The 26,410-nt window shown below is 45.3% G+C and overlaps 7 protein-coding genes across 9 annotated transcripts in view; 4 read left to right on the top strand and 3 right to left on the bottom strand.

The window, feature by feature from the left end:
- Positions 1–3,019: 3,019 nt before the first annotated feature.
- LOC6618430 (late secretory pathway protein AVL9 homolog) lies at positions 3,020–6,684 on the top strand. The gene is made up of 4 exons (XM_032725208.1): positions 3,020–4,493; positions 4,726–5,127; positions 5,191–5,371; positions 5,440–6,684. The coding sequence occupies exons 1-4, from the start codon at positions 3,464–3,466 to the stop codon at positions 5,924–5,926; spliced, it is 2,100 nt and encodes a 699-aa protein (XP_032581099.1). The 5' UTR covers positions 3,020–3,463; the 3' UTR covers positions 5,927–6,684.
- Positions 6,685–6,701: 17 nt separating this feature from the next.
- Positions 6,702–9,096, bottom strand: LOC6618431 (myosin heavy chain, embryonic smooth muscle isoform). The gene is made up of 4 exons (XM_032725209.1): positions 8,930–9,096; positions 8,800–8,859; positions 8,352–8,736; positions 6,702–8,283 (listed from the first exon to the last, which is right to left on the bottom strand). Exons 1-4 carry the CDS (start codon positions 9,013–9,015, stop codon positions 6,787–6,789), a joined length of 2,028 nt encoding a protein of 675 aa, XP_032581100.1. The 5' UTR covers positions 9,016–9,096; the 3' UTR covers positions 6,702–6,786.
- A 63-nt stretch (positions 9,097–9,159) lies between these two features.
- LOC6618432 (selenoprotein BthD) lies at positions 9,160–10,260 on the top strand. Its single transcript, XM_032726799.1, has 3 exons — positions 9,160–9,251; positions 9,311–9,751; positions 9,814–10,260. The coding sequence occupies exons 1-3, from the start codon at positions 9,222–9,224 to the stop codon at positions 10,072–10,074; spliced, it is 732 nt and encodes a 243-aa protein (XP_032582690.1). The 5' UTR covers positions 9,160–9,221; the 3' UTR covers positions 10,075–10,260.
- Positions 10,261–11,284: 1,024 nt separating this feature from the next.
- On the bottom strand, positions 11,285–13,410 carry LOC6618433 (uncharacterized transmembrane protein DDB_G0289901). Its single transcript, XM_002042667.2, has 2 exons — positions 12,705–13,410; positions 11,285–12,448 (listed from the first exon to the last, which is right to left on the bottom strand). Exons 1-2 carry the CDS (start codon positions 13,007–13,009, stop codon positions 11,467–11,469), a joined length of 1,287 nt encoding a protein of 428 aa, XP_002042703.2. The 5' UTR covers positions 13,010–13,410; the 3' UTR covers positions 11,285–11,466.
- A 509-nt stretch (positions 13,411–13,919) lies between these two features.
- On the top strand, positions 13,920–16,188 carry LOC6618434 (transport and Golgi organization protein 2). Of its 2 annotated transcripts, none has more exons than XM_032726801.1 (4): positions 13,920–14,590; positions 14,773–14,895; positions 15,046–15,340; positions 15,580–16,188. In XM_032726801.1, exons 1-4 carry the CDS (start codon positions 14,449–14,451, stop codon positions 16,034–16,036), a joined length of 1,017 nt encoding a protein of 338 aa, XP_032582692.1. In that variant the 5' UTR covers positions 13,920–14,448; the 3' UTR covers positions 16,037–16,188. The 2 variants fall into 2 exon arrangements, with proteins under 2 accessions (XP_032582692.1, XP_032582693.1); XM_032726802.1 differs by having other exon boundaries at positions 13,925–14,590; positions 15,211–15,340.
- Positions 16,189–16,251: 63 nt separating this feature from the next.
- On the bottom strand, positions 16,252–21,372 carry LOC6618435 (RRP12-like protein). The gene is made up of 10 exons (XM_032726800.1): positions 21,132–21,372; positions 20,515–21,074; positions 19,523–20,433; positions 18,582–19,463; positions 18,382–18,516; positions 17,888–18,320; positions 17,557–17,819; positions 17,306–17,499; positions 16,723–17,242; positions 16,252–16,658 (listed from the first exon to the last, which is right to left on the bottom strand). Exons 1-10 carry the CDS (start codon positions 21,271–21,273, stop codon positions 16,556–16,558), a joined length of 4,143 nt encoding a protein of 1,380 aa, XP_032582691.1. The 5' UTR covers positions 21,274–21,372; the 3' UTR covers positions 16,252–16,555.
- A 390-nt stretch (positions 21,373–21,762) lies between these two features.
- LOC6618436 (probable serine/threonine-protein kinase DDB_G0267686) overlaps positions 21,763–26,410 on the top strand; it is a 42,010-nt gene continuing 37,362 nt past the window's right edge. The window contains exon 1 of one of the 2 annotated variants that reach the window (XM_032726238.1): positions 21,763–22,603. In XM_032726238.1, coding sequence (XP_032582129.1) covers positions 22,471–22,603 — 133 coding nt within the window. In that variant the 5' untranslated portion in view covers positions 21,763–22,470. The remainder of the gene's footprint in view (positions 22,604–26,410) is intronic. The other variant, XM_032726240.1, reaches the window with a different exon arrangement.

Here is a 26,410-nt window from a genome sequence, read left to right on the forward strand (position 1 = left end):
TTAGACCATAGAGGCGCACGCACATAACTAGATCATACATAAGTATATAGCGCATACGGACGTTCGGAGCGTTGGCGGCATTTTACACATTTGTTTTTGGAATCAAATATCGTAGAGCATAAATTTCACAGCCATTAAAAAGTCGGCCTGCATATAGTGCTCTATAATATATACGTACAGATGTTCGTGCCGATATATAGCACATATAGTTTGGATTCCTCAGCGGATTGTTGCAGCATTTGAACCCCAGAGTGCACGCCCTAAAAAATCTTCAACCCAGCCCGCCCCGATCACCGATCATCCCCCTATACAAATACATATATATATATATATTTATTTACCTATATCTATATCGCGATCGAACTGCTGACGTCGAACGGCCTTAGGTGGCCCCATCGCATTGCCATTTGTCTAACACTTTAATCTATTCGTCATTGTTCCGATTTTCTTTTTTTATTTCTCTTCTTTTGCTATGCTATTTTTTACTTTTTATTTTCCTTTCTAACAGATACTTTTGCCAAATAGTTTCAGATACACTTACGCGCCTTGCAGCACTTTTAGCTATCGAATTTAATTCATTCTTTATTGGTTTTTTTTTTTCAAAATATACTATTTGAAGAATTTGACAAAATCTCTTTTCCCTATATGCAAATTTTTCCAAAAAAAATCAATTTTTTCATATCGTTTAATAAACATCATTACACAATAAGAAATATTAGTATTAAGTGAGCGTAGTGAAACTTATTTTGTTCTGTATTCATAGCTTTCTTTCTAGTATTTATACAATTAAAATAAAGCAAAAACTTATAATATTTTAATAAAATGTACTTTCCGTTATTTTTTTTCCAACATGTTTCATATAATTAATTATAAATTCTATAAGAATATAAAAAAGAAGAATTTGTACTTTTCATTTACACTTCTTAAATTATAAATACTGTTATATTTATACATGATTATATATATTTATTTATGATTATAGAAAAAATAATTTAAGCCCAAGAGGATTCCCTTAATTCCTTGCATAAACCAGTTGTTCAAATAAACAGATTTCGGTGTAATTTAAAAACAAGCTATGAATATTATTTTAAAATTATATATATTACAATATTCCCCAACAGTAAAATTACTATATAGTCGCAAAGTTTCGGCATTTGTTTTGATTTCGTTTTTGGTTACCAAGTGTCTTAAATTTAGAACATTTTTGTATCTGCACCTCAGCGAAATGCAAAATGCACACACCAGATACGCAGATAGATAGATACATATGTATGCGTATGGGTAGTTCAGTACGGTCTAGGTATTATGCATGGCTTGCCAAAAACCACAAAACTACAGAATCGCAATGGGACACAGGTGGGCAGGTCGAGTTATCTGGGATTTAGTGCATGAAATGGTCCGGGCGTGTTGTATCCAGATATAAACGACATCTGTAAGCGCTTTTTGGCTGCTTCTAATTTTTGCCTGCCATCTGGCTGGATTCACATAACATCCTCCGTTCAATAAACAACTATGAACCTATTGCAAACATCGGGCTAAATAGCTCAGTGATCCGTAGACCAAAAGTACGGACATGTGCAGATCTTATATGTGGGCGTGAAAGTGGGTGGGAAGTTGGGCATGCCGTATGCCGTATTCAAGTAAATTTCAATTCGCATCATCTTCTGAATGTCCGAATATCAGAAAGTTAGAAAGGCAAGTCAGAATATTCGAAAATCAGGGAATAACAAATAGCACAGTTTCGAATTTTTGTTGCTCTATTTTTGGCCGTTTTGTGTGGGCGCTATTCGTCTGTAGCCTTCGGTTTTTAGTGCCGATCGTATGCACGAAGATGCCCGATATAAAAAAAAATATATATATATTAAAGTATGTATATGTATTTGTTTAAATATCTTCTATATGTCTATCTATAGGTTAGCTTTCTGGGGCGATGTTTACGGGCAACTGTGGGTAATATCTGCATAGATCAGGAATAACATAAACATTATCCAAGATCTGGAAAAATATTTGACAAGAAAGATGGCCCTGGGAGTATATGAATGAACAGCGTATCCAAAGTCTCGAATAATTTGAATTGATTGCAATCAGTGCAATCTTAAATAATAAGGCAACAATATCGCATCACTTGCATTTTTTTAATATTGTTGATGCAAGAAAATATTTGAAAGTCTATAATATGTTCCTTTTAATGTTAGATTTCAGTCACCAGAATAGTAAGAGCTTTCTATTATTAACTAAAATGTATTTAAGAATTTAAATCAATGCACTTCCCAGCATAAAGTTAAAATATATAATTCATAAAGTTTTCAATGAATAAGATCAGGTCAAGCAAACATATTTTGTAAAGAACAAACAAGCGATGTGTGCCAATTTTAGAATCTATATGTTGGATGTTCGATTTAAAAATACGCTCTAACTAAATTAAATGAAATGAAAACGGACCAATTAAAAAAAGCAAAAAAAAATGGAAAAAAGAAAACAACGGAAAAATCCATAAGAAAAAAAAGACACATAGAAGAAACCCCGAGATGAAAACAGCAGAAAATATAAAAACGTTTAAGAAATGAGCCATCATACACAGTCTGGCTATATAGTACCTAATGCTCCGTCTACTATATGTATAGTATTACACGTTTATTTTCAGAATTTGTTTTTGACTTAATTTTCGGCTTGTTGACACTTGGAAATGTGTATCAGTAGTCAAGCCAACAAAATCGCGACGGAAACCAAAATGTTACAACTATTTCAATATACTCGTTTTGATAGTTTCGAAAAAATCATGTTGGTAAGTTCGATGTGTGCTTAAAGAAAATTTTTATTTAATTTTGTATGAAAGTAAATGCATTTTTTATCATGCATTAGGTCCGATCTTGTGAAACTCGTAACTTCGCTCATTAAAATCAAAACATTTAATTATCCTTTTTTTTCTGAATGAGTATTTTCTCTTGTATTTGAAATAAATATACTTCTTGTATTGTTTTTTAATAAAGATTAAAGTGATACAAAAATAAGTTGCACTGTGAAAGTGGTCAAAATCAATTACTACTAGTTCCTTAATGGTTATTTCGAATTCAAAAGTAACCGCCAATTTTCGCAATGGTGTAGTCGATAATGCCATTGGTCGAAGGGAAACATATCGATAACCGGCAAATGCACATCTAATTGGAGTACAAAATAACGCCTCCTGATATCGATACGCTATCACAAACAAGAAAATATAATATAAACAAAATCGTTTGGAAATCGTAAAGAAAGAAAGTTAAATACGACTGACAGATAATTGCAAAACAAAATAAGTGCGCCGTGGTCCGAATAGAACAACAATTGCGTGGCGTGGCTACACGAGTGCGAGCGAGAGGGCCGATGTGGTAGTGGCCAATCCTATTGGATATTCATTTTGCTGGCAAAAAACGCATTTTTGGTGGACGCCGCTTGCTCCTTGGTCCAAGGATAACGACCAACGATGGCCAGCGAGCCGGAGAACAAGCCACCGATCCTGCACATCCTCGTGGTGGGCTTCCACCACAAGCTGGGCTGTCAGGTGGAGTTCTCGCACCCGCCACTAATCTCGGGCTCCACGGGACGTCACGAATGCCCCTCCGGCTGGAAGTACCTGCCCACTCTGGCCCTGCCCGACGGCTCGCATAACTTTGCCGAGGACACGGTGTTCTTCAACCTGCCCAGTTTGTATGAGCCGGCTGCGAGTATCTACGGCGTGTCCTGCTATCGCCAGATACGCGTGGAAAAGCTAAAGATTCGGACGGCGGACCTCACGCGCAGCACCGTTCAGAAGTCCGTTTGCATATTGGCCCGCCTGCCCATCTACGGGTACATCGAGGTGAAGCTAGCCCTCATTGCCGATGCCTTTTTCGATCAGGGCGACTTCTCCGGCACGGAACTGCTGGTCAAGGCCTATCAGCAGCTAAATGCCTGCCTCCAGGACGACGAATCGCGCCGCCCGTTGCGCCACTTTCACGTGGGCCTGTCCCTGCGCGAAATTGTACTCCATTGGCGCCACAAGACGCTAATGCTCTTCAAACTAATGCTGCTGCAGCGACGAGTGGTGTGTTTTGGTTCGCCAGTGCGCCAAATGTGTGTGCTGATCCTGGGCATGGCATCGCTGGTGCCGCGGCTGCTGGAGAAGGGCTTCCAGGAGGTGGCCTGTGTGCGCACGTCGCGTCCACTGTCGCCCATGCCGGATTTCACCGACTCCCTGCAGCGGGAGGCGCAGGCGGAAGCCGAGGCGGAACTGGAGGCAGTGGCTTCCGTAGCATCTGCCACCGATGAGCAGAAACTGACGCCCGAGAGCGCCACAGCGGTGGAGGGCGAGGCCGAGGAGCTGGCCCTCGTCTCATCCGCAGCGTCGGCGGGCGAGGAGCAGGCTAGTGGCGATGACACGTCGACGCGTTCCACGCCCAACTCACAGTCGCAGGACTCCTCGAACGGCAGGAACAGCTCGCTGACCAGAGAGGCCAGCGTGGACACACTGGCGTGTGAGTAGCCCATTAAGTCTGCCACCGATTTTGGCGTAACTAGCATTTTAGTCAATTGTAACCTTTGTTATTGCGTTTATTCATATATGTACATACGTATTTATCATGCCATATAAGTGAATCATACTTGATAGGAGCTTACAGACATCAAACATTACGTATGACGCAGTTTCAGGGATTGTACTACGAAAAATATTGTTAACTGATCCGTGTGTAAATCTTTCGTTCATAGCCAACCTCGCCGCCTTGTGCGCTGTGAATCCGGATGAGTATCGGGCACCGGTCAGCATCTTCGCTAGCGGCAACCTCTGCCTGCCGTATCTGTCGCTACCGTACATGGACCTGCTCAGCGATCCCATGGTGCTCTCCTATGTCATCGGCACCTCCAACGTTCTTTTCCAGCAGAAACGTCAGCTGGCTGACGTCCTGGTGGACATCGAGGCGGCCAATCTGGATGCCCACGATCCGGAGCTCAGGCGCCAGCTGGTGCTGAGCACCGAGGATCTGCGCTACATGGACTACATCATGAAGCACGTCCAATCGCCGAAGGAGGATGCCGAGGGCAGCGAATACTGGATACGGGAGCAGTTTCAGGGCTACATTCTCGCACTCTTGCGAACTGCTGTGGCTCCAGGTGGGTGCAATCTGGTTGGCTTTTAGTTGAACCATTCAATTAAAATGTATTTCTTGATTACAGATTCCACGCCCAAGGACAACGATCATTTCAATGCGCACTTCATGGGCGCCTTCAAGCGCACCCAATGCTTTCAGGAATGGTACGACGTTAGGCCCGAACCCGAGTTCTTTGAGGCCCTGCCCGCTGGTCATCCCTTCGCCGGCACCTTGTCCGTGGCGGACATGAAACTGAAACTAGCACAGTAAGCGGTTAAAATCCAGAAATCCATACCGATGGGAATCTAAGTTTCTATACAATTGCAACTTGCAGAACCATGCAAAATAGCGAGAGCGGGCGAAAAATCAACCAGGCGGTGAACACGACGAGTCGTGCGGTGGGCGGTGCCATATCCCAGGCCAAGGGCGCCTTCTCCAGCTGGTGGTCATCCATCACGACGGCGCCGCCCAATGCAACAAATGCAGGGCCCGCAACCAGCAGCGCGAATGGCCAGGAAGGGGATGTGAGCGAAGGAGCTGCAGCCCAAGAGATCTCAGTTACATTCCAGAATCATAAGGACGTCGAGGACCTTGACGTGGCGGGAGTCAGCATCCACCTGGCTGGCCAGGAAGAGGCACACGGCTGCGACAAGCCGCAAGGCATCGTCGAGATTGGACGCGAGGCGGAGCTGTTGGACAAAACTGCGCAGTCGGAGGAGCCCAAGATTGCGTCTGCAAGCCAAGCCGGTCGGCCAGGATGTGGCGGCGATATGGCCACCTCGGCCGTGGAGCGCAGCAGTGGCGATGTCTTCATTGTCTGAGGACGTTGGCACTATCGGGGGCATTGTATAGAATTGAACTAAGCTGAATGATAATTATTTATTACGCAACATATTGTCTCAGTCTCAATGTTGAATTTATAACTACTACTCGAACTTACCCCCCCCCCCCCCCCCCCCCCTTTTTTTTTGTATACCCATACATATTCTGTAGTTGGTTGACTTGTGGTACTAAGAAACCTGGGATTTATGATCGAGCGACAATATAATGAGATACATCACTACTACTTGAAATAATACCTCATTTTCGTTAATTTTAAGCCCAAAAATGACAAACTATATATTTACATGCGAAAAGCGCGCAGAAATGAAATAATATCGAAATGAATTATTTGAATTGCTATAAATGCAAACGTTTTGTTACTTTTCCTTGCAACTTTTTGTGGCACAAGTCAATCGCACGCGCTAACCTAAACAAAATTGGCCAAATGATAATATAGTTTAATATTTATAGATGCCTACGCTTAAGTTACCCTTGCCGTATTCACCCACCACTCAGTGTATACATATGTATAACCATGTAAAGCTAAACCGTTCCAAGTGCAATTTGTAATCCAAAAAAAAAGGCAGCGGAGATCCGTAATGAAATCCATAATACGTGTGGCAATAAAGAACTTAAGAAATCTGATATTATGGAGTATCATCCCCTCCTTTGTCCAGGAACCGCCGTGTTCAACTCAATTTACCTAATTCAAATGTAATCAAAAATAAATGCATTTCATAAAACATACAAAATTGAACATTGCAAACAGCTTCATTGCCTTTTCAATTTGAAAACAAAGAGTACTCTTTAATAAATCCCTTACAGATCAACTGGACTACAACAAAACATCCGGATCAAATCAATGATTCTTGATGGCCTCTAGCACGGGCTGAAAGGATGGCAGCTTGGCGGAGTACACCTTTTGCTCCACCTCGCTTAGCTTGGCCTGAGTCGCGTTGACCTTTGATTCCACGGCGAGCAACGTGTTCTCCGCTTTGGCCAGCTTCTGCTCGCAATTTTCCAGGCGATCTTTGCGGGCCTTGAGATCCTGCTCCTGAAACTGCTCGGCGGCGGTGAGTAGATCCTCGTTCCGTTGCTTGTTGGCTTCCAGCTTCTCCAGCGCCTGCTTCTCCTGTTTCTCCAACTCACCCAGACGGGCCGTCTGGTCGTACTGATCCTCGAGCAGCTGCTGCCTGTGCTGCGCATGCATGTCGCGCTTGGTCCGATAGCTGGCCTCCATTTTGGTCAGACGCTGCTTCTGCGCCCGCAACTGAGTGTCCAAGGTGGCGATTTCCGTGTCCAACTCGATGGAATCACCCTTTACTTTGGCCACCTGCTTGTCCAACATCTGACGCCGATCGATATTCTGCTGGCGGTGCTGCTGCAGAAGTTTGCCCAGCAACTCCAGGCACTGCACCCGCTCCGAGATGTCCTTTTGATTGGGATTTAGCGGCAGAGTAAGGTCCGATTGCTGGCCAATGCCGCTCTTTATCAGGCCACAAATCACTGGGTCCATGCTCAGGTGGCGGACGTGCGAGTTGAAGACCTCAACGGAATCCAGTTGCTTTTGCTTGGCGCGGGACAGCATCACCTGCTGATGTAGCTCTAGCTCGGACACCTCCTTCACCTGGCGTTCATAAGCCTTGGAGTAGTTTTCCATATCGTCGCACTTCATTTGAAGCTCCTTTAGCTGATGGGCAGAGAACTTCTGTCTGTTAACCGCCTGCTCCAAACGCTTTTCGTACTTCATTTGCTGGCGGAGATTAGACTGCTTTTCTTCTGCCCGGGCAGACAGCTGCTCGAATAGCTTCAGTTTCTTGGTCAGCTCCTCTTGACTGACAGCTAGCTGTTGGACAAGCTGGTCGTGCTCTTTGGTAAGACGTTCCAGTTTGTTCAGTTTATTGTCGTCGCTGGGATCATGCAACTTATTCTCCAGTTGCTGCAGTTTCGTTTTGAGATCGCCGATTAGCTGGTCTAAGGCTTTGCGATCGGGCAAATCACACTTTTTGGTGATCACCTGATCCCTGGTCTCCGCCTGCAGCTTGGCCTCCTCCTTGGTGAGCTCCTGATCCCACAAGGCAATGCATTTGCTAGCCTCTTCGAAGAGCAGACCATTGAGCTCTTCATCTAGCTGAATGGCGTGCGCCTGGGTGGTGGACATGATGGTTGTCGACTCGCAATGCATGCTATTCAAATACGAACTGGGCTGCTCCATGGTTTCCATAAACGGAAACTCCTCCTCCACCACATCCGACGAGGGCAGAGGCGGTACAAAGTCCATGAGAAAGTCCAGCAGGACGATCACATGGCCGAATGAATGCTGTGTTGTTGGCGATACAAGCCATGATTTGTTCACCTGCAAGTCACAAGTGGATTTAAGAATCAAAAGAACACTGTAAACTTAAGATCATCCCAGTTGCTTACCTGGTAAGGATACTGCAGCTTTTGCATTGCGCTGGTAATATCCTCGACATGGTTCTGGCCCACTGTCACCCGATTCCGCCAAATGTGATGGAACAGGAAGTTGAGAATGGAAACAAATTGCTTGATGGTCATGTGTCGCAATCCACCGGGCCGACTGATAAGATCCGCAATAAGCCCTGTGGGAGCCTCGCTGTGCTGGATGCCATGTAAGTATTCCAGGATCTGCTGCGCCCGCTCCGCCACCCATTTCTTGTCGGAGTGTGGCGCAATGGCGCGCTCCGCAGTGGAGGGCACAAACCGGTGGCCTCGCTTGGGCGTCAAGCCCATTTGACTGGCCCGATCGCGCTCCAAGTTCAGCGGCTGCGGCAGACGCGATGCGGACGGTCTGTGCGGGATTGGATTCAGGCATTACTGGCTGTGCATTCGATTATGAAATGGTTGTGCCTACCTTCTGGGTGCCGCCTGGCTGGAGGAGGGCGTGTGCGTGGCTGCACTGCGCTTTGTTGCCCTGGAAAAGGATACGCATATGCATCATTAACGAGATTTGCTCAGTTGGATTTGGATGCCGGGTCACTCACCTGGTTTGCCGCTTATCGGCAGTGCCTCGCTCCTCCAGTACATCGCCACGGAACTCGCTGGTCCGCCGGGGCATCAGGTGCGACATCTTGGCGTTATTGAAACTACGTTGATTAAATTAAATGTTTACTCAGTTTGATTGGGAATCGCGCGTCGTTTAACGTCTGTTATCGGCAAATCGATAGTTTCCAGGGATGCAGTAGCGACTGTCACCGCAGAGTTACTCAACCATTTGGCAGCACTGCCACATAAAAAGTGCGCCATTTACTTAAAAATTCTGATCACTTTAGGATCATGCCACCAAAACGGAACAAAAAAACAGAGGTACGATTGAAATACTATATTATATCAAAAGCTAAATGCATTTCCCAACAATTCTGCAGGCGCCAGTCGCTGAGCGGGATGCAGGCGAAGAGCTGGATCCCAATGCGCCGGTGCTCTACGTAGAGCACTGCCGATCCTGACGAGTCTTTCGTCGTCGAGCGGAGGAGCTGCACTCCGCTCTCCGGGAGCGTGGTCTTCAACAGCTTCAGCTCCAGCTGAATGCACTTGGAGCACCGCGGCGAGGAGCCTTCGAGTTGAGTTTGAGCGCTGGCGCAATGGGGAAGCAGGAGCAGGTGGCACTTTGGTCGGGTCTAAAGCGGGGTCCACCACGTGCCCTCAAGTTTCCCACTGTGGAGGAGGTATACGATCGGATTGTTGGGATTCTAAATGACCAGCAGGAGTCCAAGGAACTGAAGTCATCGAAAATTGATTTACCGCAGTCCGAGGCAAAAACATCGCCAAAAAAGTCGGAGGCCACAGAGGAAGCACAGGAAACTGAGGTAGGAAAGCCCCAATGAGCCCAGAAAAAATTAACTCAATATGGTTTTTATCAAAAACAAAGGCACCTTCAACTTCGCGTAAATCCAAAAATGAACAGAAGAAATCCGAGGAAGAGCAAACTCAAGTCGATTCAAAGGAAGCGAAACAATCCAAAGAGCTGGCCAAAACGAAGAGACAATCGAAAGCCCAAAAGAAGCCGGCAAAGGCATCCGAATCCCAAGAAGAAGTCACCGAAGAGAAGCCTGTAAGCAGCCAGAAACGAAAGCGGACCACCAGATCCTCCACAGACGAGGCTACTGCCAGTGCCAAGCGGATTAGGTAGTTGTGCCCAAAACAAAGCGTTCAGCAATAGAGCCCTATGATCGATGATTGGCAAATCCTTTCGAGGAATCGATCGTTGAGAACCACTTTGCCTTGGTTGATCGCTCAATTTTGGACCAAAACTACATACATGAAAAATACTCGGTCATTGTTATTACAAAATATATTAAAACATCTTAGAAACCTATTTCCATTTTTGTTTTTTTTTTTTTTTTTCATTCTCTTGTGGTTCATTTTTGTCTGATTTTTTGCCTCTCATTCGTTAAAATTTTGTGGACTTTGATTCTTCCAAAATGTACATTTTTTTCTTTTTTGATCTTGTTCCAATTTTGTCCCTTCTTAGTTAGTTAAAATTTGTTTTCGTTTTTAGCTCAGCTTAATAATTATGATACTAGAGAAAAAATTTTGGTTTTACGAAATTGTTTTTCCTTTTAGCTTCTTCTAATGCTAGAGATACCCTACCACTTGCCTAAATAGATTACAATTTGAATTGTCTCTTTTTTAACTAAAATTTTGGTTAAATAAAAAAAATTTAATATAATATGTGGGGTGGGGAGGGGTGGGGTGTCTAGGTGAAATAGTATTAAGAACATGCAGCAACAGAAACCGAGAGATTGCGATTAGGTGGAGAGCCAGTCCAAAAGGTGGACTTGCCTTAAGTAGAGTCGCAAATACAATGCATGCAAGTATGTATATATATATATATATAATGTCTGTACACCCATATATATAATGTACAATATAATGGGCTGGCGAACTGCTCTAAGCAAAACTTCGGAAACCAGATGGGAAATATAGAAAGTAAGTATTGCAAAACTATACAATTCCGTAACATAATACAAATTGTGCTGTTTCACATAAAATAATTGATTACGAATTGCCTAACGATGACGGAAAAGGATCCTTTTTAAATTCATTGTCTAACTTATGCAATGTTTATAATTGATGGCCTAAAGGTTTGCTACATTACAAAATTGTTCGAAGAATATTTGCTACATCCCTAAGTTTCCGCTCAAGTTATCCTATAGTAGAAGTTCGCCAGTCCCATTGCTAGTTCAAAAAACAACAATCAATTGGCTATGGGAACGTAAAGTTAAGAGAGGCGAAACATTGGAATTGTATTGGTTACGGCCTGGTGCGCGGTTCTGATTCGGTTATCCTGATTCTAATCCTGTTTCTGTCCCTGGTCCACAATGTATTTGTTTCCTTTCTTTCATTTCATGCTTGGCTATATCCTTATGTCGGAGGGGAGCACAACAAACAGTGATCAACTAAGGCTTAAAATCTATATTTAAATTATGTGCGAAAAGTAGGTCGATTCAATAGGCGAGAAAACACTGCGAAAAACAAGGCTTTGATTGATTACACGTCCAGTTAGTTGCTGATAGAGCGGTTACAGATACTTCCGATAGTTGCGCAGATGGGCGTTCGCGTCCTCGACCACGCCCACCGCAGCAGCGGCACTCTCGAAGGATGGTGGCTCGATGACCATGCCGGGACTTGTCGGATCGCATGACGCTCCAACGGCGCTGTTTGGCCCCTTGGCTCGTCGCCTGCCACGTGTTCCCGCTCCCCGCGATCTGCGGCTGTTGGCCGAAGCTCCCGACGCTCCTCCGCCGCCGACGGATCCCGAAACTCCCGCCAAGCCTGCTCCCAGGCTGCCGCTTAGGATGCCTCCGCTGGAGATTGGTCCTCCATTGCTGCCTGGCACACTCTCGCCAGATTCGATAGCCTCCAGCGAGGCGTCCAGCGCCGCATCCGTCGTTGTGATACGCGACCTGGCCGCTGCACTGCGTCTCCGCGAGCTGGAGCTACCGCCGGAATTGCCGCCACCGGCGGCGCCTCCTCCACCACCACCGCCACCGGAATCTCCACCTCGCTTGCCTGGGCGCCGCTTGCGCCTCTTTTTGTTACCATAGCGCGGATCATAATCGTACTCATCATCCGCCGGCGACTTGGGCTCCTCCAGTGAATCCACATCGTTCATGTCCATGTCATCGTAGAACCACTCCTTGGGCAAATGCTCCTCCTTGACGGCCTGCTGCTGGTGCTGGTGCTGCTGATGTTGTTGCTGTTGACTGTCCTTGCTGTCGGATGTATCACCGCCGGCGGCTCCCAGTGAGCTGGACTCCTCCAGACTGAAGGCTCCATTAAAATCGTGGGCAGTGTCGCTGTGCAGGGAACCAAGTACGGCCGGCGCGGCTCCGCCGCCCGTAAGCATATTGAGCGTTAGGGAGGAGCTGCTGGCCAGGCTATTGCTGCCGGGCATGGGGCCCACACCGCTGGTCAGGCTGCTCAGTCCCAGATTGACGCCGCTGGCCACCAGAGCTTCGTGCTCCTTGCGTAGCGCCTGGAAGGGACGCTCGGGAAAGCGGCTGTAAGAGTGGAAAGTTCGTTATTAGCAGGGATATACGTGGAGCTCACTTAAGAAAAAACACAGGATTTGACGAGATTGAATGGCATATACACAATTGATATTCTTCCAACCTAACTCGTTTTAAATAATATTACCATAGGTAACATACTCCTGGATTTCCAAACTCTAGTGTGCTGCACCAGAGCTATACCTAGCTTTTCCTTGTGCATGTGCCGGTCACTCGAATCCCCCACCGATTGGTGACGATACCTCACCTGTACATCTTGCTCAAGTACTGACGACGGCTCTTCCGCCAGCGGGCCGCCGGATACGTGTAGATCTGGCCCTGCCTGAAGCCGGGCATCCGCTGTCGCTTGTCCAGGAAGAGCTGCGAGTGGTTCTGGGCGACTCCTGTCTGCGGATCGAGGAATGGCAGCCGGTGGCGCCGTTCGCTGCACAAGCGCGTGTTGAAGTTGGCACTGTACTCGATCGTCTCCCGGTAGCTGACATCCTTCAGGAAGCTCTCGATCTTGGCCAGATTCGGCATGGAGACGATCTGGATGTTAACGGCGGAGGACATGGCTGTTCCTGGTCCTAATCCTACTGTTGGCTAACCTTAGAGTCCGGCTGTGCCGCTAATCCATCCCAAAGTCTTTGCAATTTCCGCTCCGCTCCGCCCCGTTTCTTATCGCAATTTTTTCCAGTGTGTTGTGTTCCGTTTCTTATCGCTTTTCGCTGCCTGTTTTTTTTTACTCTTCTTCGTCTTCCTCCTCTCCTCTCGACCGACACATACACGCACGCACACACACACGCAAAGCTCTCTATCGATGTGACCCCGCGCCAGGGGGCGTGGGCGGCAGTGGGCGTGGCGAGGGCGGTACGTTTAGATCGCGATCTGCGGCCGGATTTTCCAATTGTTTAATTGATCAGAAATATTAACGTCGTTTTCACTGCTCTGCTGAATGCCAGTGTTACCAGATGGCGACATTATTTTCCCCCAAATGTTCTCGACCGACCGGTATTTTTGTCCTAAAAAATCCACTCTTTCGCTTCAATTTTAGCGAGCAGCTTTCTTACCGATTTATGGGCTTGAATAGGTCTGGTAGTTAATTTATGCATTGCATTACAAAGCTATGCAATAGTATTTTCTAGTTTTAATTACTAACCTTTAATACAGGGTTTTTGGTTATTTTTCAAACATCGATAAGTTGTAAGCCATCGATTGCCGGGCCAACGGTCATACAATAGAGATGGGCGAGTGGCGATAACGCCTACCTGTTACGCCAATTTCAACATAGTATTTTATTATCTCTCGACTCTGCACAGGCGACTAAAGTTAATAAGCTTATATACAAGGTATATAGCTTGGGAAATATAGACCAGTATTACACAATCATATTGACTTGTTCAGCGTACGATCAAGAACTAAATTCTTCAAATTTGAAAGTACGCATAAGTCATAGATTCATAGATTGCACAAATAAATAATTGGCAATTAATAAAAAAGTTATAAGAACATCGTAAAGGGCAGCGGTGGGTTATCGATTCTCCTGTCAGCTGGCAACGCTAAACCAAAACATACAAAAAAATTAAAAAGGAAATCAAAACAAGGGAACCCGGTCATTGAAATTTCAGAAAATACTGCTTTGTTTGCTTTAATGGGAATGGGAATGGCTTTTTGCCCCGTAGATATGTAGATATCACATGGAGGCACGGCTCGCAGCGAACACCCGCCAATCCAAACCATTTACATTTACCACTTAGATTAGCTGGGCTCGCAAACAACGGATAAGACTGTATATCAGCTGTACGTACGTATGGCTATTTGGTGATAAAACCAGCGCCATAGTTCCACTTCCACAAAGTAACAAAGAGAAGACTGAGCCGAACAACCTGCCATTCTGATGCCGACGCCCCACCGAGATTAAAGCCCACTTTTCGCGCCCCATTCGCAGTTGTCCAGCGACCCCAAGGCACTACACATCGGAACGATAGCCAAATACGCATAGGATTCCGACGATGTGCGTGATATTCTTTTGTGCGGACTCAAATCCGCAGCCTGGTGGCTACAAGCTCATCCTGGCCTCCAATCGGGACGAGTTCTTTGCCCGCGCCACTATGTCGGCGGCCAAGTGGGCGAATGCCGATCATGTTTACGGAGGTATGTGGTGGGGCCTATGTCCTTGGTTGCCTATGCTTAGATGGAGTATAATCCTTGACAGCTTGATGGCAGTCGAATTGAACGAACCCCTCACAAGATCTGCAGCCTAATTGGATTTCCAGCCACGTTACCCATAAGTGTGGATCAACTTGAGCAAATATTTATGTATTCCACCATTTTAGGGATCGATCTGGAGCCGGGACGCGAGGGCGGCACCTGGCTGGCGATCGGCCACTCCGCTGGCTTCTTCAAGGTGGGCGCCCTGCTCAACCTGACCGGCGAGCCCAAGCCGCGCGATGCAGTTGGTAAACCCCCTTGAGCTACATACTAATCCAAATTGACGCGAGCACACGCACACACACTCATCCATACACCTAACTAAAACTTTCACAATTGCGACCAAAGAAAAAGCTAAGCAAAAACAAACTTTCTTCGTTTCTGTTTTCTGTTTGAAGCGCACAAGAACATTTTGCAACCGCATAATCACAACAGCACCGGCATTAACCTTTGCCCCAAGCCCACCACCTCCAACTCCAACAGCTACCGTCATCCGAATCCAAATCAGAACCCGAATACGAATCCGAGTAGGGGGCAATCGAATAACGAACATTTCTTACTAGGGCGCGGCATGATTGTGGCGGACTATGTCACCCGGGCGGACGAGGAGCACAGCATCCTGAACTACAACGAAAGGCTGCTCAAGGACTGCACCAAGTACTCTGCCTTCAACTTTGTGTCCATCGAAATTGGGTGAGTCCTGCAGCCCATTCAGATTAACCAGAATTATAATATAATATTATTATATGCCTTTTAGTATATATATGTACATATATTGCTTTATGCTGTCTTTATCTCGGAATAATACGTATAATTGCTGATTAAAATGCAATAACATTAGCGATCCGGTGGCCATAAATTATACTTTCTAAACTTGATAAAATCGAGATAAGGACAAATATAAATGAACAACAAACATTCGTTCCCAATAGATCTGCATCCCAGCCCGCTCGCGTGAAGCTGCTGAGCAATGTGCCGCCCACGCTGGAGGATTTCCAGAACGGCGAGTGCTACGGATTCGGCAACAGTCTGCCGCACTCTCCGTTCGAGAAGGTGCGTCATGGCAAACAGGAGTTCGAGGCGATCGTTAAGGCGCACGGGGGAGCCAGCGTGGAGACTCTGTCCGCCCAGCTGATGCAGTTGCTCCGCAACAAGCACAAATTCTGGCCGGACGACGAGCTAAAGACACGTGCGCCCAACTGGGGCGAGGGATTGAGTGCCCTAAATGTCCATATCGAAGAGCATGCCTACGGCAGCCGCACACACACCGTTGTCCTGGTGGACAGCGAGAATAAGATGCACTTCATTGAGGAAACAATGACTGGGTTGGATCCGCACGGCGAATGGAACAAGACCCACATTGAAAAGGATTTTCAAAACAGCGTTTGACCACGGACAGGATGACGCAACTTCTTGACCTCAATCTCGTTCGAAGACTTTCCTTTTGTGGCATAACTTAATTGGCTGATATTCTACCAATCTGTATTTTGACTCTGGCATTTGCGATAATAAATAGTCATATTTACTATATATTTAATGAACATAAAGCTTGTGTGGACTTAATCTAACGTTACTGCTCTTCTTTCCGCCACACATCAAACCATTTTGCTTTCAAAATTCTTTATTCAAAGTCTTTGCAGATCAAAAAACAAAAAAAAAAAAAAAACATTATTACTTTAAATACATAACTAGTCTGTTTCTGTTTTTCTTTATCTGCGGCATTTACAACGTCTCCACATGTTCATATATATTATGTTATATTTATATATTTAAGCAAAGTAACAGGGGGAAATAATCATCAACGTCTTAGCTTCCTTATCAACAGACCGCACTATCCCGGTGTTATTATACATCTCTATATCTCTATAGCTTTACGAGCCTGTTAGTCAGTTGGCTTAATCGTCTGCCCTACTTGTATTTCTTGGACACACGGCCACCGCCGCCTCCTCCATTTTGAGCGCCAGCTCCTCGCAAAACGCTCTTGAATTTTCGCGAGTTCATTGAACGTTTTCTGGGGGCGAAAGAGATGGAGGAGCATTAGATAGGGATGGGTATATTAATAATATTAAACGCACCTCTTGTTCAGGGTATTCCTAGTGAGTGGGATGTACGCATATGGATCCAGTTGTCCTCTCTTCTTCATATCGCCCTTGGCCTTCTTGCTGCTGTACTCAGTGCCCGCTGGGCGGCTGGTGGATTTGCCTGACTTCACGGACATGGCATCCGAGTTTCCAGCTGCCAGCTGTCGATGGATGCCCTTGCCACCGGCAGTGTAGCGACTACTGGCAGTCGTTTTGCCCGATTTCATGCTCATCGCATCGTCACCCTTGCGTACCCGCTTGGGTACTAGCTTCCGCTGCTGTTCATCTTCGTCGCTCGAATCGTCTTCCATGCCACGCTTAACCTTGGGTGGCTTGGCCATGGGTGCATCGGAATCCGAGTCGGAATCGGACTCATCTTTTCCTCCCTGGCCACGAAGTACCTTGTCGCTGATGATCAGGCGTCCATCGTCGGCAGTCTTGAAGCCACCGTTCGGCAGCTGAGCTTTCGTCTTTAGGCTCTTGGCAGTGGTGGCCGTTTGAGCGGAGCCACTGGCTGGAGTGGGGCAAAAGCAAAAGAAGTGATGATTTCTGCGATTTTCAAACGACTTCAACTTACTCAGCACACTGCCAATCGACTTGAGATCAGCCAAATCGACTATCTCATCGGGATCCTCGCGAATGAAGGTGCTGTTCTGTTGCTTAGATTTCTTTCTACGATCGGTTCTAGCTGCGGCTGCTGCTGCGCCCTCATCGTTAGTGTCCATGTCCTCGGACAGATCCGAATCGGAGTCAGCTAGCATATCATCAATGCTGTGGACGAGATTTTTGTAGTTATTAGGGTAATTACTGTGTATGAAAAACGCTTACGTGTAGCTCTTTTCCCTCAGACCGCTGACCAGCTCATCATCGGAGCTATCCTCCTGCGCTTCCAAGCTCTGTTTCTGGCGCAAATCCCTGCGCGTTTGCTTGCGGATCACCTTGAGTCGGCGATGGATCACATTGTCATCGCCGGGAACGAAGCTGGCCAGCTCCCCGGGGCTAAAGCGAATGCAGAGCTTCTTAAGCAAATAACCGATCTGGAGGCGGCAGTATCGCTTCGTATCCTTGGTCATGGCCGACAAGGAGCGCATCTAAAGGAGGGGAAAGAACAGATTAGTCAGGTCAAGTGACTAATTTAAATGTCGGCGTAAGTGCTCACAATTGCCTCCAGGTGATTGGCCACCAGTGGTATGGGCATCACTTTGATGAATGTAATCAGAAAGACAACGGCTGCCTCCGCTTGCTTGCGTGACTTCTGAACGAGGAAAACAGAGACTTGCTGCAGGACAAATTCCAGAGTGGCCACTGTCAAGTGTTCACCCTGCTGCTTGAGCACAGCCCTAAAGGCCAAAATTGTGTTCGTCACCAGCATTTCATCGCCATTAAATCCTGCCGTCAGGATATCAACAAAGTCGTTAATCTTGCCGGCATCCTGATAAAGTTTAGTAATGGATTTGATTAGCTGCTCGGCCACCGATTCCTTTTTATTGGAGAATTCCCTATAGTTGAGCACTGCCTCCGGAATGGCCTTCATCACAAGTTGGTCGTTGTACGACAGATTGCTGTGGCTGTCTATCAGGGACTTCAGGCAGCTGATGATTGAATAATAATAGTTTAGCTATAGTTTAGCGATCGTTTGGCACTTTAACTTACTGCAAACGCGATGCCTGACAAACGGTGCAGCGGGTGCTAAATGAATCGAGAAGGATTTGCTGCAGGGCAATGCTGTTCTTGCGGGTAAACTTCTGGCATGACGGTAGCTCCGAGGTCATCAGTTCGCGAAGTAGTCTATAAATAAGAAGGGCTCATGAGTACACTGCAGTGTGACTATGATTAACAACAATTGTACATACTCGTAGGTCTTCCTTTGCTGCTTCTTCAGCTTCTGCTCATCTCTGGCGACCAATTTTGATTTATCGTTCCTCAGAATGGGAGCCATGTACTTATCGAAATATGCTTTGATTCCCTTGCATTTTTGCACGCGCACTATGGCAGCATTAATGTCAAAGAAAGCGTCGTATTCAAAACTGGCCAAGGCACTGGCAGCCAATTGGGCTTGGGCGTTCTCAAAGAGCTCCAGTTGAACATCAGCCGGCGCCCGGGCGATATACAAACGAATGACTTCCAGGACACGCTTGCGCTGATCGGCCTCGTAGGTTCCATTCGGTTTCTGTGTATAGATATAGAAGAGGCGAGGCAAAAAGTTTTTGGCATACAGGCCAATTGCCTGATGGCATTCGGCACTTTGATTTTCACCGAGCAGCTCCATCAGACCATCGTAAATGGGAGGCCTAAATTCCGGGTTCTTTTCCAAAGCCGAACCCAAAGTGCGAGCCAGGTGCCGCAAGTACTCAGGATCCCTCGGCTGACGACAGAAGCCAGGGAACAAGCCCCACAACTGACAGCACAATAGCTCGTAAATGTGCGACGAAGAATTGTTCTTCGCCTCGGCGAACTCCCTCCACTTCTGTTGGCAGTCCATGGCCAGTGGGACAATCTTCTCCTTGAAGAACTGCAGACTGGCACCGTTGGCTCCCTCACGGAGGAGGGGCAGCAGCCAGGATCTCTCCAGCTGCATGACACCCTTGCCATCGGCAAGCGGTATAGCTGTTAGTACCAGTTCGGGTCCCAAAGCCTTGATGGCACTGATCAAAGTGTGCTCGATCTGCAGACGATGTGGGCTCTGGGTGTCGTAGCGCTTGCTGATTGTCAGCAGCGGGGGTGTGAGTTCCGAACTGAAAGCAATATAATATTATTAAGCATTTAAATATCATGGCACACATTGCAGACTCACCCGAATCGCGGTCCACAGGTCTCAAAGACGAACGAGAAGATGAGAATCACGAATCTGGAGATCTCTCCGAATGGAGCATTTAGCATCTTGTGCAGTGAAGCGATTATCCTGGCCACATATTGCCTGTTGCGCTGTGCATCCTCCGCCGTAGCACAAGCGCGTAAAACACAGTCTTGCAGCAGCTCCTTGATACAATTCGAGACACCGGCAACCAGCTCCGTTTGGTCCGAGAGCCAAAGATCCGTGGTGCAAACATCAATCAGACGTGGCAAGGTCTGCATGCAAAGATCCAGCTGCATGGTCGCCAAATGGAGGTGGCCCTCCTTTAAGACCGTCACCCAGGCGATCGTCTGCCGGATGTCGCTCTTGTCTGGACGGTACTCGTGTATCGCTGCCAGCAGTTTGGCGCAGAGTGAGGCATTTAAATTGGGGCTTTTCTTGTAGAAAAGGGCGTAGATTGTCTGGAAACAGTTCGTCCTAACCAGCACATTGGCCGCCGTCATAATGGAGAGCAGATGCTCGCAAACAGTGCGTATGTCCTTCGTCTTGAAACCGTACAGCGTGTCCTTGAGAAGCTCCAAAGTGTGCAGCACTGTCGTCTGTGCATTGGCCAGTACCTCCGGCTTGAACTGAGCCAAACAGAACTTGGCCACGCGACTGCTAGCCGGATGGTGCTTAACCTTTGGCTGCTCAACCTCTGCATCCTTTTCTTCGTCATCAGACTTGATAGCCGGCAGCATGAAACTGCTGCCGTGAATAATTAAGGCAATTGCCTGCTGGGCTCCCTTGCGGATCTTCGGCTGTGAGTGAATGCTGAACGCCAGAATGGCGTCAAAGTATTGAATCGTGGAGCTGTATGTCCATGCCGCGTAGTCCTGGGCGCGCAGGACGACAGAAAGGCAGCCGATTATCTGTAAATGTAATGTAAAAAAAACAACAACGACGTTAAATACGTATTTGTCAGCTTTCTGGTAAACACATTCTGCACTTACATGTCGGATGACCGAATGGTTAGTGGCCTCCATGAAGCGCTGGAGCAGTTTCTGCATGGTATCAGCGGTCTGGGCGAATCGCTTCCTGAGAACCGGAGCCGGCACCGACTTAATGCCCATGGCAAGCAGTGTTACGCCGGCCACAATTTCTCGCTCCTCGGTGGCGGCCTCGATCTGCTCCATGAGCAGCAGGAAATACTCTGTGGACGACTCGTCACCGCCGTTCTCGCGGATGATTTCGGTGAGGGCGCTTAGAATGGCCAGCATCTCCTTGTGAAGAGCGGACGAGGCCCGGAAGCTGGTGACCAGTTTCCGGAAGCTTGTGTTGCTGCAGCCGCTGTAGTTGGAGGCGAAGGTCTGAAAGGTCTTGAAGGTGCCAGTGGGTGCGGTGCCGGTGAGAGCGGTGCCGGAACCGGACATTCCGTCATCATCGTCATTCAGTTTGAAATTTTTCAAACTGCCGGCCACATCGCTGACTGTTGTGGTTTCCGCATTAAAGGCCTGACTCTGCTCATGCTTGTGGACCGCCTCCATGGTGAGGCCGGTGGACGTGGCGACAGCTGTAATTAAATTGGGTATTGGTGGTAACATAAGATGACAAGTAAGGAAGGACTCACCCAAACTTAAATTGGGCTGAAAGAAACGCGATTTGGCCTTCATGCGGTGCTTCATCTGGGTGGGATTGGAGGTGGCCGACTGGCCCTTGCTCCATATCTTTCCCTTGCCATTGCGCTTTAGTTTCGATCGGAATTTGCCCATGATCCACGCGAGAAATGCTCTAAAGAAACAGAAATACTCAAAGAAAGCAAATCGCAACACGTGCGAACTAGTGTCCCCGCTCGACCGATAGAACTGGCAATCGAAACAGCAATCGAATGGCAGACCAAAAATCGAAAACGTACTATTGTGAATTTCTATTCTAATCAAGTTCCCCACCTTGAATTGCAGTCCTGGCTAGTTCTGCTTTGCTTACAAAAACTAGTTGTGTGCATAGTTTCTATCTAGAATAAATATCTGTTTCCCAAATATAAAATATATTTTTTGATTAAAGGACTTAAAAATATTAGTGGTGTGTTGATTATTTCAAGTTTGTCATAAGGGAAAGGCAATATATTTCAACTAAGCCCGGCTAGTGGTGAATTTCCACCCAAGCTATGCACTACATGATATCAACTTAGCCAAGACGCCAACCTGTTATCGATATTCCCCTTACGAATGTCGATAACATACGTGGCCGGTCTGGCAGCTCTGTGCAACAAGTTGAAAAATAGAAGAAGCAAATAGAAACAGCGTCCGCAAATAGTGCGCAAAATAGTGTTTTTTTTGTTAACGTGCAACAGTGACATTGTTAAGCCATTGAATGCAAGTGATAGTGGGACCAGAAAAACAATGCAAAACACTTGGCCACGCAACAATAACAATTGAGCAAGGCACACACACACACACATGTGCAGGCACCCACTCGTGTAAGAGAGAGAGAAAAAGATAGCGCGAGTGTGTGAGTGAGCGAGAGGCAAGAACTGTAACTGTAATATAATTGATAAAACAAAAAACGTCAGGAGCAGGAATCCAGTGAAAGAGAGGCAGTGGCAGAAGGAGAGAGAGAGAGAGCTAGCGAGTAAGAGGACAGCGAAAAAGAGCTGAAAAAGGAGGAGGAATTGTTGTTGCTAAAAATAGCAACAAATAGACAGGGCACGAAGAAGAAGAAGACGACGGCAAATAAGAGCAAGAAGAAGAAGCGTTGACGCAGGCAAAAGTCGCAGCCTTTTTGGCCACTTGGACTCTTACCTTGTCCCGTTAGCCAGCTAACGCTCTCCCGGCGAGCAACAACAACAACAAACATCGATAGCAACAATAACAATAACAATATCAAGGAGTACGACATTAGCATCATCAACACAAAACAAAACAAAACAACAAGAACAACAACAGCAAGTACGACGACGGACCAAAACTATGCTTTTGAAATTCACAAAAACCAGTGGCGCTGGACCCTCGGCCGTACCGATACTGACCCCCGCCCCCGCGCCGGGCTCCAGTTCGGCGTCCATGCAGGCAACAACAACAAGTTACGCGGCCCGCGGAACAGGTTTGTACCCCACTCTCTATCGCCCCTTACCCCCTCCCCCTGTGCCCCCCTTACTCTATGCTTTCCACTTCTCTTTGCTCTCTTTTGTTTTGATCTGATAAGTTAAGGTATAAATAATACACCTTGCCCACTTTGACATCCGAATTTCAGTAATTGAAATTATGTCTCAGAATATCACATATTAATTTAAGCCACTTAAAGTTATATTCAAATAATTAAGATATATATTCAAACAATACCTAGAACTTATGGTAAATGATCTTTTCCATTTCTTACGAATTTCTCGTTCAATTCAATACTCAACTTGTGTATATAATCAAACACTTGGTCATAATGTTCTTATTATTGGACATCGGAATTTTGCTACGCATTTCTTTCGGCTCTATTAGAACCTGTTTTTGTTTACTTGCAAAAAATGGGTGGTGTTGAACCTTTGTATATACATACATATGTGTACATAAGATAAGGGCTTAGTTCTTATTTGAACTGGAAAATGTTAATAACAACGAAAATAGCACATTTCATAGACAGTTTAGTAGTATGGCTAATAAATAGCACTACTTGTTATCCAGTTAGCTTATGGTAGATGGTGTCATTCAATAGATCTTTGCGAGAGTTCATTTGTTATTTGTATCTTTCATACTGTTTGTGGGCACTTGACGCAAATAGATGGCAAACAAAAATAGACCGACCGAAGGTGTACACATATTTTGGGTAAAAATATTGCTCCCCCACAAATAATTCTTGATTGATTTCCGCCCCCTCTGCCGCCCACATTCCGTCGCCCACTCTCGATTATACTCTATCGATATCAGCCACGTTAAAAGAAAAACACAAACAAAAACAAAAACAATAAGGAAAACACTATTTGGCCCCCACAAACTTTGCGACATTGAAAGCCACGCACGTGTACCAACACACACGTGCATTTATGCTTACACGCACGCACACAAGCGTGTATTATGTGTACAATGCTGGCATGGGCGAGTAGTACAGGGCTTCCTCGATAAGTGGCACCTGTAGGGGGCAATTGATACCGGCAGTCTGGTTAACAGTTGTTTCTTGTTGATTGCAGCTCTATAATTCCCAGTAAGTTCTGGCGCAAGGAACTGTATGTATGTTTGTATTTCCAGTTAAACACATCACTTGCTAACTTCAAATTTCCTCTGTTTCTGTTTATGTTGGCTTCAAGTTTCACCGTACGAGTTATCACTGTAATTGTACATGTGCTTCTTTTTTTTTTTTGACATTCTTTTCATTATCGTTTCTCTGCGAGCAAGACAAGTAGAAAGTGTTTTTCTTGAGCTCCAACTCCTAGGAAACACCTTGCGAATCCTTTTCAAGTTTTCCCTTCAACTGTTTGCTCGCTATGAATTTCCCAACCCATTTTTCCGGCTTACCAGCACGCCCCCTGCCCCACCCCGCTCAACTGTCTCATTTCATTCCGCTCTCTTGAGCCATTTGTTTGCTCCGCTTAATGCTCATATAATCAAATTGAATTGAATTGAATTGAATGGGATGTTTTTCCAACGAGGTCGCGGCTCCTTGGCAACCTGCTGGAAAACTCAGTTAATGTATATAGTTTCCTTCGCGAGGGTGTGTCTGTTTTAGATGGGAAAACCCACTCGAAAGCGAAATGGAAATGGAGACAATTGAAAGTGGCAGGACAAGGAATTAACAAAGTGTGCGTGTTGCACTTGTTGAGCAGCAAGTACAGTGGTCAGTAATTTGCATATGCCAAACAGAAATTATTCAAGAACTTTCAACTTTCAATCTAAATGGTTTTATAAACAATTCCATCCATCTACGTTTTAAAAACCAGATTTTAAATCTGTAAATCTGTAAATTGAATATATCAATGGAGCAGTGGTTCCGCTTAGCGAACGACCACTGTATCCCAGCTGTCCATGATGCATTTCGTTTATTTTCGTCCAGCTGGGAAGCCCTAGGATGCTGACTGTAAATTAAGTGGACTTTGTGCCTCCTGCGACATTTGTCGATTTGTCTATTTGTCTGTCTGTCTGCCTGTCTGTTAATTGCATCGCAAGTCTCGTGACTTGACTTAGTCAGCAATTGTTTATTGGTTAATTTAATACAATTTTCTGCTCTCTAGATTAGTTAATGATCGTCGTCGCTGGGCGGCCACTCTCGTTGCTATTGCCATTATTGCTATTGCTTTGCCCATCGTTGTTGTTTTGTTTTGTTTTGCTAGTCCGTCGTCTGGCTACAGGTTGTTTTTAGAATTTGTTTATTTTTTCATTTTAGTATGCAAAGCTACGGCGGCGACAACCAAGCGGCCACAACGACTTGAATAATTTCAACTTAGTTAATCAATTTAATTATGTATGAAAATCGTTTCGGTTGTTGTTGTTGTGTTGTTGTTGCTGATGCGACACTATTATACACTACTTTGCTCGCATTCCGCTTTGCCCTCAACTTCGTTGTTTACCTGAACTTAAATCCACAAAAAAAAAATACCAAATACCTATCACGAGCTCTCCTCTTTCCGCACTTTTTTCCACCAATTTTCTCAAATTTTTATGTTTTTTACCCATTTTATGTTACCAGTTCTTCTCAATTTTTTTCCTCTCTCTAATTCTCGGGGCTTTCACCCAAAAATTTTCAATGACAATCATTCAAATTTTCAAGTTGCTTTCTTGTTTCTCGTATTTTTCGTTTTGAATGTCCGATAGCTGAAAAGTTCAAGGGTTTTTCTATTTACACAGTTGTTTGCAACTTGTAGCTAATTTTATTTACATGCCCGCCCACTCACATTTCAATTGGCAATTTGGGATCCAGAAAATATTTGTTAAATATCTCTACATAATCTTTCATTGGTATATCATAATTTTAAAATTAATTAAATGCTGTATTTTGTCTAACCACAGCCAATTTTTGGTCAAATATTATTCAACATTATTCTTAATAAAATTCATTGTATTAACATTGAATATTCTAACCAAAAGGGTAAATCCAAGTCGATGAATATGAATCATTTGATCATTTTTTGCGAACCCACCTCAATTATTTTCTTATTGCGACGCTAACACGCATATATGTACATAAATACATATATTTATATACATACGATATGATTGGGAGATACATATCTATAGGAATGGGTGGGAGCAGGTGGAGCAAGTTCATCATTTGCCCGATGTCGATGCATCATTCAAATAAACTTTTCGTTCAAAACAAAATGATTAAATTTTTTTTTGGCGAGAGCATCACGTTTTGTTGATTGATGTTATTAAAGAAATGGTTTGTTGACTAAGCAGAGCAGGAAGTAAAAACAACATTCCTTTCATGCGTATTTATTAGGAATTGGTTAACAACATTTTGAACAAAAAAAACTGCGGTCTCCGAAATTCAAAAATTTTTCATCAATTTTTAAGTTACAATTTTCAATTTTTTTTTCAAAAACACGATATAGATTTTGATAGAGGGCGCCAAAACCATTAAGTTAAATTACTATCATTATTGATTGCCAAATCTCACCAACCTCTTTTATGGCTCCACCTGAATTTCTTCGGTTTGGCTTTTATGATTACCTGACAACAACAAAAAATAACCAACCTTTGCCAGCCAAGTTAAAAATCGAAATAAAGATATTGTAATGCCTGTCGGCCGATAAGTCCGCTCCGAAATTTATATATGCCCCCATTAAATGATTTTTTTTTTTTGCCAGGTTTTTTTGGGGCTTTCTGTTTGCTTTTGTGTGTGCTTTCATTAAAACACGGCGACAAACAGGAGACAATAAAATGCAATCAGAGTGTTTATGGGGGCATAATTTTTGATCCAAAGCAA

The sequence above is a fragment of the Drosophila sechellia genome, chromosome X, assembly GCF_004382195.2.
Source record: "Drosophila sechellia strain sech25 chromosome X, ASM438219v1, whole genome shotgun sequence".
NCBI lineage: Eukaryota > Metazoa > Arthropoda > Insecta > Diptera > Drosophilidae > Drosophila > Drosophila sechellia.

Coding starts and splice junctions, on each gene's coding strand:
- LOC6618433 (XM_002042667.2), bottom strand. CDS start 13,009: ATGTCCTCCGCCGTTAACATCCAGATCGTCTCCATGCCGAATCTGGCC. Junction 12,449..12,704: donor TACTTGAGCAAGATGTACAG/GTGAGGTATCGT, acceptor CCACTCTTACAG/CCGCTTTCCCGAGCGTCCCT.
- LOC6618435 (XM_032726800.1), bottom strand. CDS start 21,273: ATGGGCAAATTCCGATCGAAACTAAAGCGCAATGGCAAGGGAAAGATA. Junction 18,517..18,581: donor CAGCAAAGGAAGACCTACGA/GTATGTACAATT, acceptor TCTTATTTATAG/ACTACTTCGCGAACTGATGA. Junction 18,321..18,381: donor TGTCAGGCATCGCGTTTGCA/GTAAGTTAAAGT, acceptor TTCAATCATCAG/CTGCCTGAAGTCCCTGATAG.
- LOC6618431 (XM_032725209.1), bottom strand. CDS start 9,015: ATGTCGCACCTGATGCCCCGGCGGACCAGCGAGTTCCGTGGCGATGTA. Junction 8,860..8,929: donor GCCGATAAGCGGCAAACCAG/GTGAGTGACCCG, acceptor ATCCTTTTCCAG/GGCAACAAAGCGCAGTGCAG. Junction 8,284..8,351: donor AGCTGCAGTATCCTTACCAG/GTAAGCAACTGG, acceptor TGTGACTTGCAG/GTGAACAAATCATGGCTTGT.
- LOC6618430 (XM_032725208.1), top strand. CDS start 3,464: ATGGCCAGCGAGCCGGAGAACAAGCCACCGATCCTGCACATCCTCGTG. Junction 4,494..4,725: donor CAGCGTGGACACACTGGCGT/GTGAGTAGCCCA, acceptor TTTCGTTCATAG/CCAACCTCGCCGCCTTGTGC. Junction 5,128..5,190: donor GCGAACTGCTGTGGCTCCAG/GTGGGTGCAATC, acceptor TCTTGATTACAG/ATTCCACGCCCAAGGACAAC.
- LOC6618434 (XM_032726801.1), top strand. CDS start 14,449: ATGTGCGTGATATTCTTTTGTGCGGACTCAAATCCGCAGCCTGGTGGC. Junction 14,591..14,772: donor TGCCGATCATGTTTACGGAG/GTATGTGGTGGG, acceptor CCACCATTTTAG/GGATCGATCTGGAGCCGGGA. Junction 14,896..15,045: donor CAAGCCGCGCGATGCAGTTG/GTAAACCCCCTT, acceptor TTCTGTTTGAAG/CGCACAAGAACATTTTGCAA.